At 50.1% G+C, this 10,973-nt stretch overlaps 2 protein-coding genes across 2 annotated transcripts; one reads left to right on the top strand and one right to left on the bottom strand.

The window, feature by feature from the left end:
• Nucleotides 1-19: 19 nt before the first annotated feature.
• On the bottom strand, nucleotides 20-994 carry MAA_00938 (uncharacterized protein; the record flags this gene model as incomplete). Its single annotated transcript, XM_007818936.1, has 1 exon — nucleotides 20-994. One exon carries the CDS (start codon nucleotides 992-994, stop codon nucleotides 20-22), a length of 975 nt encoding a protein of 324 aa, XP_007817127.1.
• A 7,857-nt stretch (nucleotides 995-8,851) lies between these two features.
• On the top strand, nucleotides 8,852-9,906 carry MAA_11471 (uncharacterized protein; the record flags this gene model as incomplete). The annotated part of the gene is made up of 3 exons (XM_011413465.1): nucleotides 8,852-9,081; nucleotides 9,202-9,284; nucleotides 9,335-9,906. 3 exons carry the CDS (start codon nucleotides 8,852-8,854, stop codon nucleotides 9,904-9,906), a joined length of 885 nt encoding a protein of 294 aa, XP_011411767.1.
• Between the last annotated feature and the right edge of the window lie 1,067 nt (nucleotides 9,907-10,973).

Genomic DNA, 10,973 nt, shown 5'->3' with positions numbered 1-10,973 from the left:
GTAGCGATCCCAGCCGAAGCTACTCATGCCACTCATGCCGCATGCCAACGCTTACACCGCATTGTGAGGACGCAAGCATGCTTGGCAGTGGGAGGGTGTATGCCGGAGTAGGTGAAGATATCTGAACTTCGCTCATGCCCGTGGTAGCCCAAACTGCAGTGTCGAACTCGGCTGACATCGATGTCACACTTGGACTTGAGGGCAGCACTCGCCAGAGTTCGACTGCGGGCACAGAGCTGTGCATTGTGGGCTGTGACCACATGTTGTTGACTGGAGAGCTTTGGAGCAGCGGAGGCTGACGTACAACATCGACAACGCGAGGAGGTGGGGGTAGCAGAGGCTTCATCAGTCCAAAAAGATTGTTCTTGACTTCTTCACTCTTGCCACACAACAGTTCACCTGTGCCCTCATCCTCAAGACCTTCCAAAGCGCTAACGGGCGTGCGGTAGACAAACTTGTTGACAGCCTGGACAAAGCCTTCATGGAGCTTCTTGCTCTGTTGCTCTTTCTCGGACCAGTCATCTTCATGGAACTTCTTGCTATGTTGCTCTTTCTCGGACCAGTCATGGGTGTTCGCCTTTGCATCGACGCTGTGAATCTTCTCGTGATACTCGACTAAGGCATCGATGGTGCCGTCTGTGAGTTTGTAGGCAACTTCGTTGCGCAGGACCATATCAACATGAACAACGTATGCTTCGACGTGAACGAGCTGATAGCTGAAGAGCTTCTGAAGAGGTTCCTGGGGCATCTCGGCTTCGGGAAACTTGGGTAACATGAGGGAGGCGAGAGTCCAGATGGCATTCGGTGACGACAATATCTCGACAAGACATCTTTGATGTTGAGGGACGTTTTTGAGACGGCCTGTATCTCTGTTGACTCGCTTCAAGGTCTGTGTAAGCCAAGGCTCAACCTTGCATCCCAAAACAACGTCGACTGAAGATGCCCTCGGGGCAAAGGCGGCGGCTGAAGCCGGGAGAAGCTGGACGGGCATCATCGCGATGAAGTTGGGACGGGATTAGCAAAAAGCGATAAAATGGCGAACGACTGACAGCGAGGGTCAGCTGAGAAAGCGAAATAAAGGCACAGGCACTGCCGGGAGTTCGTTGGCTTTATGGGAGGACTGTCTATTAAAATGTAGCAGCCGAGGAGAAGAGTAGAGCCTGACCTCAAAGAAGCCAAGTTTACACCTTTACCGAGCTCGACTCGGATCAGCCATACCCGAGAATAAATGGGAAATCACGCCGCCAAAGCGTCATTCCTTGTTCCGCTGGCTCTTGGCTGATGTTTACGCCAATATTGCCTTGATATGACCAAGTCCTGCTACTTCGCCATTCAGCCTTATCCGGCTAGACTGCCCGTGGAAGGGTAGCTTTCGCAATATTTGGCTTTGGTGTGCCTTGCATGGTGGCTCAATGCAGCCCGTATCCTCAATGCAGCCCGTGTCCTCAATCTGTCATACGAGTTCAGGTAAACTGCATCACCGTGGCCTACTTTCAAGTCATGTCTACCTCAATCCACGGTGTGTTCCAGCTGCACGTACTCGGGAAGAGACAAGGCTTATTCCTCTTTGACCCGACCACAAGACCTACTTATTTCTGGCAACAATTGATCAATCCAATAATTGCTAATCTCGGCATCAGCTCCTGCTTGATCTGAGAGCTGCATCATTCGCACATGACATAGTTCGCAGTACCAGTCCCCGATGCAGCCGATGGCTGCTAAGTGGTCTGTGGCATGGCCTGGAGTGGTGGGCACTTGCCTGCCAGGGGTTGGCGCGTGGACTTGGGCGCCAGCTGTGAGCTTGCGTCCAATTATCAACTGGAAACAGTTAATGTGTGGGCGATTCGTGACCTTGGTCATCACCAGGGTACACAATCCCGTCGGCAAGGCTTTGCGGGAGAGAGTGAACTCTACAGCCTGGAATAACAGGCTACTCCCCTGCGATCATGATCACAAGGATTCGTCTTTTTCGTCTTTTCTCCGCGGGCCGGGTTTCACCCGCTTTGTTCCATTGCCCCTCGTAGCCCGCGTATTGCTCGCTGCTTTCCACTTTGGTCCATATGCACAGAACCAGCATGTTTCCGTTCCTGACGGTTGTGCGACCTTGGAATTGCATCCGACTGCAACAGAGAACTGCACGGCCAGGTGGCTCATACACCATGCAGGCACTGCACAAGAAGCCAATTTTTACCACCAAGTGCCGCCAGTGCTGCAAGTGGCAGAAGCGGGAAAACCAACATCCCAGTCGATATACACACTCTATTCTGCGACAAGCTCACGGGCATGTTCCCGGCAGGCAGAGAAATAAGGCTCAGGCGGCAAGAGACCGCGTACAGAGGTAACTTACTCGGTGGTGTTGTTAGTTGAGAAGAAGTCGACAGCGCGCTGTGGCCTGTGCGTAGGCTGCGACCAAATAACCAATTAGCAACAGATGAAGCTAGGCGCGCTGGCCCTGATACATGGCAGATATGTTTCGGGCATGATACTTCTTTCACGCCCCCTCACAGCCTACTTAACACCAACATGCTCCCGAGTCGATGTATAGATGCTACATTTTAGCAAGGTAGACCTGGTATGACAGCCAACCCAGAGGCAGTTTGAAGACAAATCAGGCATATCGCAGAGCCATGGGACTTCCACTACCATTACAGAAAGACTTGTATATATGGTGTCGAGATTACAAGCAAATGGGCCAGTACTGTGTATCATCTGGAGGTAAAAGACGGGAATGGACTAGAGAAGAGACGATGGCCCATATCGATTGGGATACCGCACAAGATCGACGTGTAGAAGCGGAGGTCAAGTGGCCTATTGATCGCGATCCCAAGGAAGTGACAGAAATACGGTGGCACTATTATGGAGATAAATTATTGTGATGATAAATTATTGTGGTGTATTATTGTTTTTTTTTTTTTTCTCTTTTTGTTTAACTTGAAGAATTGGGGTCCTTTTTATGTTACTCTCCAACCATCTGAAATTATTCCGGTGGTTGGCCAGCCTTCATATTTTGTAGTCACTGAGAATCTAACAGGAAGCCAGCAGACGTGGTACAAGGCAGGTGTGGCAGCAAGCAGAAGATGATGCGCAGGCTCAGGCAAGACTTTTCTCCTCATGATAATTAGTTGTTTGCACATTGAAACCTCAATTCCAGCAGCACAATGATTGCCGATTTGCGCCCCGACGCATGCTCAATCTGAGGACTGTATCTCCCGTAATCCGTACATGACATAGTTCACAATGCTTTGTCTTGGATATCTCTCTATGGCTGCATAAGGGTCTTTGGGCGACGCAGCGGAGTGCACACTCTCTTGCCATGAGTTGCCGCTTGGACATGCCATGAAATGCCGCGTGGACCTGCTCATGCCAGCCGCGAGCCTGTGTCCGCCTACCAATATGCGGGCCAATCTGTGACAATGATCGCTACCCCAGGCACGCAATCCCCTCGACAACGTTTTGGGGGAGAAGAGCAAACTCTACAGCCTAAGTTACAACGATACATCATGGGCTAGGACCACCCCAGCCTTGTTCAATTACCCCGTGTGGTCAGGTCCATTCATTGCTCCATACCTTCGCCCTACACACCCTCTGCCGTTTATATGCATACCCCCCTCCATCTGTTGTCCCGCAGATCACATCGGCGGTTCCCGTACCTGGCGGCTGAGCGACGTGGGCAATGCAGCCTGCTCATCGAGGCTGCACGGCGAGGAGGCACAGACGTCATGCAGACGCCACACATAACCGACATTCCCCACGCGCTGCCATCATTGCAACAACTCACAAGCGGGCAAGGCAAGACTGCGTCTATCTTGCGAGAACCGCACGTGCAGACTGAGAAATAAGGCAAGGCCGCCAGCGGGGGCAAGTATGGCCTGCTTGTTCGGTGGTGCTGTTGGCTGCGGTGAGACGAACTTCTGCTCCGCATCAGTCTTTCCGCAGCAGATGACGGTAGGATACTCACGTCAACTACCAACAGAGGGAGATGACCGCGCTGGCCGTGACCCATGACAAGTAGGTGCTGATTCTTGTACGCTGCTTCATTTCCTGTGACACACCACTATGTTGTCGACACAGCTTACTGTCCCCGCACTGATACAAACTCGCGGAGCAGGTTGTCACGTAAGAATGATAGCTTTGTCCAGCCAAGACAACTACGGTACTCCCATGTGTAATACTAACATCGCATAGCAACTCAATCTCACTTTTGGAACTAGCCCTTCTTAGGTAGGCTGAGCGAGATAAAATGACAGACGATGGGCCAGCCGGCCATGTCTGTCATGCCATAATCGCGGCATGATTCCTTGGTACGCAAGGCCCACGATTCGATAGCAGCCTCTAAGCTTACAAATGGGTTCGCGGCCATAGCAACAAGCCGCGATCACCGTCAAATCCCTGTTCAAGCAAACGATTTATAACGCCGGTTCTGCTCAACCTAGTGACGCAGAAAAGTAGCTCGCTCCGAGTGGCTTGATGCAAATTGCCCTAGACTGAGTGACTCCGCTCTGTGCCCATTACATCACATCAAGTGCGTCAACTGCAGCGGCTATGTTCCCTCTGAGGCTACGCGAATCAGTCTGTGTGCATGTGCCAGCTCCATAGTCATCTTCGTTTTCCAAGTCTGAAGTGATTTAGTCATTCCGGCTCGCCTCCCCGGTTGTTCCATTCTTCTCAGGCAAGAGGCTTCGCCGGTCATCTGTATTTGTCAACAAAGCAATGATGCATACCGCCGATCTTGTCCGACACCATCCTTTGAATCGCCCGGCTACAGAGACTCCCGAATGTGACAGGAAAGGATCTGCTCGAATGAGGCTGCATTACTAGTAGCCGTTTTGTGAGCTCCATTGTTCCGCACATGCAGGTATGTGTAATTCCATCACGGTAATTGGCTTCACCGTTCCGCCTGGCCCTCAAAAAGGCTGTGTCATCTTGGGGCTATTCAGGCCCCTGTGGATGCAGTCCAATTTTTCGATGCAGGGGTAGGTGGAGAATAAGCGAATGGTACACTAAACCGTGGCACCGGTACTCCGCACACAGGGCAACCCGTTTGTTTTATTTTCCTGGCGAGGCCAGAGCCACCCCGGCTCCTTCCAAGATTACGGAAGGATTGGTCTCGATACGTAGGAGCGCGGAGCTACTGAGGCGAGACGAGACGCAAGCTTAGTGTAGAAGCCGTCTCCCCAGTCCTTCGCTTGGCGGTCCATAGCCAATGAACGGCAGAGCGCTGAATGCCTGGGGTTAGTCAATGTCACCGCATGCGGGTTTGTCAACGACTTTTGTGTAGACCAGAGAGGGCAGATTATACGAAGTGGACTTTCCCCAAAGCAGGTTCTGCTGGAGCTTCTTACGTTTCTGTACCTGGTTTATGGCAGTTGTTGTGAACCGGCGCCCCTACAATTCAATCTTCTAGTCCTACGCTTGGTTATCGCTGACGAAACGGTCCTCAAGCTCGTGGAATACGGAGAAGCGGAGCGTCCGGTGAGTACCATGACGCGATATGGACTGCGTTGATTTGTTTCCCTCCTTGGTTGTACAGTGTACCGCCAGACACAGAATTTGGGTGAAATACAGGGGCGATTGTGCACTATTCCATGTTGGCCATCGCAGCGTGATATCACTATGGTGACATGTATCGAAGTCACTCGGATAAGCACACACCCAACTTCAATACTATTCTTCTAGGAAATCGCGGCCCCGAATCTGGCCCGGATCGATATAAATGTGTTGTTCTTTTATGGATCCGTTAGTTAAGGGGATGCAAAATACAGCATGTAAATTTGTAGACCTCCAGAGTGGAGCGGCTTGAAAAGCCACAAATTTGAGCACTGCAATCGTCCAGGTCAGGGATGTCGAGAACGGCTCGCAAGCCCTTGCCTCGCAAACCGGAAAATGATGTATCGTCGGTGGACTGTACACTTCAATGCTTCAGCACGTAACATTGCGAAGGTCAGCCCTAGCAGTTGTGAGCTACCAAATCGAGACCGGAATGGTCTCCTCAGGATTGCACTTCGGCTCGCAAAGCAGCAAGGTCCTCCCTTTACCGCCACGTCAACACACACCAGCTTGGTGCCGCTACAAAGCGTCATCCTGCATTCCACAGAGCAAACAGCACTAACCACAAAGGTAGTGCGGTAGATTGCAGAAAAAATAACTTCATGCGGAATGGCAAGACGCATGGTCTCCCAAGAGCAAAGACCTATCAGCCGAATGACCGTAAGGCCAATGGTGTCAAGCTGCCACTCATTGTGTAGATCTAAACAGAGTCCCATCACTTTGTAAACCACTCAGCACGCAAAATAGAGATATGCCACCATGCGTGTGTGAATGACCCATGGTCGATGAAGTGGGGAAGTAAAGGCGATCCCATATGCATGCACTCCCAAGATTGCCCCGGCACAAGGCCTGGCCTTCAAATAACTCCCCGTTCAGCCTTTCATGTAGCTCTGTCATCTCCATCTCCAAGTCAAATGCAGACTGCCTCACTTTTTCTCTTCATTCGATCGATATTTCAGGTACCCAAATCCAGGAGCAGCATGTGTAATTATAGTTAGGTGGGTTCCCTGTACTAGCATTTGCATTGTGCACTTCGATTTCAGATAATGCTGACATTGACCCCACCAGAAAGAGTTCAGTTGCCAGCACCATTACTGCATTGTTGAGTCTTGGTGCTCAAAGTCCACCGACCATCGTCAGCAAACAGTACTGGTGAGTTTCACGGTCAAGGGCTTCTTAGACTTTCTTGCCTTTTCGACTGCCAACCCAAGGACTGACACCTGACCTTACTTAAGGGGTGATAATATCTGCTGTAAGTTTTCCTCGCCATCATTCTCACAAGCACGTTGTGTATCCTAACGACGAACATCGCAGGCGCCTGTAAAGAACGGCAGCAGCCCAGCAACCATCCCTGGGCTAAGCTTATTCAACGACCTGCCCCAAAGATTCCAATTTATCACTATTACGTATCGGCTCGATATATAATGCAGCTCCATTAACAACGTCGAATGAAGGGACTCAGCCTTGATTTGCCGACGTTCAAGTATTCCGATGAACACAATACTACAAGGAACTTGCCACCCAGTCGAGTTCCCTCTTGGGCTGTTTTCTCGTGTCATCCCAACGCCCTTCATCGGTTGTATCATGTGTTACGGCTGGACCGCACTTTGTTCTTCTCCGCTCCTTTTCTCGGGTTTGCTCAGAAAGCTCACTGGTTGTGGCCCGCAAAATTCTGTTTAAGCGGATCAACTGTATTTATGCTAACACGTGTACTCGACCCAGTGCGATCTCAAAGCTTCAAGGCAGACTCAGAAAGACCACTTTCTCATTAACCTTGCTTCCAGGTTCAGGTTTAGGTTCTATTCCTACTCGGTTTTAGCCGCCATTTCCCAGCAGCCATGCCCGGTGTGCAGGTCCTGGCTGACAGCCGAAGCGCCCATCTTGTGGACACCCCAATTCGCCTCATCGTTGAAACGAGGCCAGCTGTCCCAAGGTTTCTTACTCTCTACTCCGTACTCTGTTTTGCTATTTACATGTCTTCTGTTGGAGAATCCCATACACTGCCCAGTCTCTTTCGTTCCTCAAATTTTCCCTATGTCTTCCAGAATTTTCTGCTTCATGTTCTTATGTTGTGGCTCTGTCGATGCCAGAGGACACCATGTATGCGATCGTGATACCTGCAGTCTGCCCCCAACCATCGGCTTCATCTGTTTGTTGATCTTCTCCATGCCCCTAGGGTTCTGTTCGTGCTCTGAGTTCTGTGTGTCTCTATTGTTGTTGCCTCCGACCGGGTTCCTATGTGGCCATGTGTTTGTTCCGTGAATACAACCACTGGCGATGTTGACCATAGCCGTCATCAACTGCCTCCTGTAGTGCAATACTCCGCTCGTTTCGACATGGTGGATTACTGAGTATGGGAGCTCCCTTGCGGCCTCCTTAGACCTGGCTAGCTGAGTCGCGGAGGTCGACTAATCCTCCGTCACTAGATTTTTGGGGGAGGGGGGGCCGACAGTGGGTAATTCTGTCTGTCTGGAATCCGTAGTGCTGTGTGGCCTTTGTGTATGGCATGCCAGGTGTCTGGTGGTTGCGCGGGAGGAGATACTGTTCTGTCCACCATGTCGGCGTAGTGGGACGTCGCAAACGTTGAATGGGCTGCGGGACGAAGCACTGAGGACCCATATGTGGCCATGTGTGTTTTTTTTTTTTTGCTGTTTGTTTGGACAATGGTTACTGAAAATGTTTGGGCTTCATCCTCGCACTATAGGAGGTGTGTTATTGCCAGCCGAAGTCGCAGTTGTCAGCAGGTGCGTGGTTTTCGTGGTTTTCGTGACATGGGCACGCCCGTGAATTTCGCGATCCTCTCCCGCCCGTGGTCACAACGAGACTTCTGGAGAGGTCAAAGCACCGCAGGGGAAGATGCTATGGCTCACCGAAGTTCATTTGGATCACGGACGGGAGGTAGAGTTCCTTGAATTGCTTGTTGTTCAAAAATTCGTTCTCGCTCCTTCAAGATTTCCAAGTTGACGATGGCTCACAGCCGATGTTGCATTACCTCAGGCACACGCAGAATCACGTGCGCTTGAGCCGGCGTCTATTCGGCTGTTGTGGGTCTGAGTGCCTTGAGGTAAATTTCAGCCTTCCGATTATCCTGTCCACTTCGCCCTGTCCATCTCATCCTGTCCACTTCGACCCGTCCATCTCATCCTGTCCACTTCGACCTGTCCATCTCATCCTGTCCACTTCGACCTGTCCATCTCATCCTGTCCACTTCGACCTGTCCATCTCATCCTGTCCATCGGATCCCATCCTGCACTACACCGCCTATTGTGTGATTGAAAGTACCTGCATGTTCACTTTATTAGCGATGTCTCTAGATAATATCAACTGGGTCTCACAAAGGCTTGCAAGAGAAGGACATCTCACGCCTCAGGATATGGCGGCGCTAGAAGAACGACTGCCTATTGCCTTTCAAGAGCGGGATTTGAGTCGACAGCCAGGACGTCGGGGGCAGGGACTGAAAGCCAAACAATGGACCGAACGATCTCGACTCAAATCCGCCCACCTCAAATACCGTGACGTTTTCTACAAACGGCCGTACGTGTTTCTTCAGTTCATATTGGCCGTTGGCATCAGAGTTTGCAGTACTTGCAACATCCAGAACATTCTCAACTCACTAAAACATTCATACCCTACCACTTTAGCCTCACATGACAGACAAAGGATTGAAGATGTTGCCCGGGCACAAGGAATTGGCCAGCATCCGCTTTTCCTGGAATGGATGAATATACTATTTGAAAGTACGAGTTTCATGATTGCGATGTTTGACTATCTCTAACATTCAGAACAGAGCCAATCCTTTCCGAAGCCCGTCAGACTTTCATAGCCGGGGACATTCAAGCTCTTCATGGCATATTTCATGATAAGCTGTGCCGCCGAATCATGAATTCCCCGAGACGAATCGAGGAAGAACGAACAGGAGGGTTCACCATTAAAACAAATACGACATATTGCGTCCAAACCGTCGTACCGAAAGACCCATTTGACGATATGGTGTTGTGGCTTGATATCGCGCTCGACAAGACATTCCTTCAGGACTTATTCCCAGACTATGAAAACCAGTTGTCGGGGAAAGATAATAGTGATGCTGAGATAGTGCTATCTCCCGGTTCAACCCTCTGTGTTGATTCCATCTTCAAACCCCCGGGTCGCGAAAGATGGCAGAAAAGCCGACTTCGAACATGGGAGGAGAATGGAAAACTCTGGGATGTGACGGCTGGTATTCAAATGCAAGTACGGCCGAACGATCTTAGCAGCGGTACACTGCGTTTGTGCTTGTCATGGGAGTGGCATCAGGAAATGGAGACGCTATATTCATGTCCCGCAGAGCTATCACCTTCTGGGGTCAGCGCTGTCTCTTAACATTTCTTCTTCTTTCAATCTTATTTTCTCTGCTTCTTTGGCTGATAATTTTTTCCCCCACAAAATTTGTGCGCCGATACCCTTGGGTACTACGATTGTGAATGCACCATTTTCATTGTTTGTAGTCCAAATCGTATGGCCGCTTTTGGAGTGAAATGAGATAGTGCTGCATTCGCTGAGGTGGTAGGTTTGCTCTTTTTTGTCGTCTATCCGTATGTACGATATCGATTTCCTCCGGACATCGATAAAATACTCTGGTGGTATCTGAAGTTCTTGCACTCGGCTCTTCTGGTGATATGTTAGCTACATTTGTATAATCAGAGGAGCAGGACTTACCAAAAATGCCTCTGATACGCTTTCGGCCATGTTGGCAGACATTCACATTATCCTTATCCGCATTACTAGGATGAGAGAACCAAGAGACATGACGCGATGCGATGTTTGATATCACGTGGGAGGGGTTTGTAGCTGCCCGACGGGGCCTGAGCCACACCTGTCTTTACCATTGGCTGCTCATTTTCGATGAGCCTACAACCCCATAGGAAGCTCTCCTTGCCTTTTCATTGGCTATTATCCTGTCCATCTAAACCTGTCCATCTAAACCTGTCCATCTAAACCTGTCCATCTAAACCTGTCCATCTAAACCTGTCCATCTAAACCTGTCCATCTAAACCTGTCCATCTAAACCTGTCCATCTAAACCTGTCCATCTAAACCTGTCCATCTAAACCTGTCCATCTAAACCTGTCAGTTGGAAAGGCAGCCTAGGAAAAAAAGCAAGGTTTTTCGTTCAACGGATAATTGGGGCCCAAACATAAACATCCATGTAGTGTGGAAAACTTACGGCCCAACCCGGGCGTCATAATGGGGCTGAGTTGCCGTCCATGATGTATGTATATTGGAGACTGTCAATTGAATAGTTTGGGATGCCAGGTGAACAAATGGGATTGCGCAAAACGCCGAGGCTGTTAGTAGATCATACGAAGTTTATAAATATAAAAATCGGCCTTAATTGGAGTTTCTTGTTCCGCGTATCACTCTCAGTCAGAGATGCTCATCAATCCACGA

The sequence above is a fragment of the Metarhizium robertsii genome, assembly GCF_000187425.2.
Source record: "Metarhizium robertsii ARSEF 23 chromosome Unknown MAA_Scf_8, whole genome shotgun sequence".
NCBI classification, from domain to species: Eukaryota; Fungi; Ascomycota; class Sordariomycetes; order Hypocreales; family Clavicipitaceae; genus Metarhizium; species Metarhizium robertsii.
This window is presented reverse-complemented; position numbering and strand designations above follow the sequence as displayed.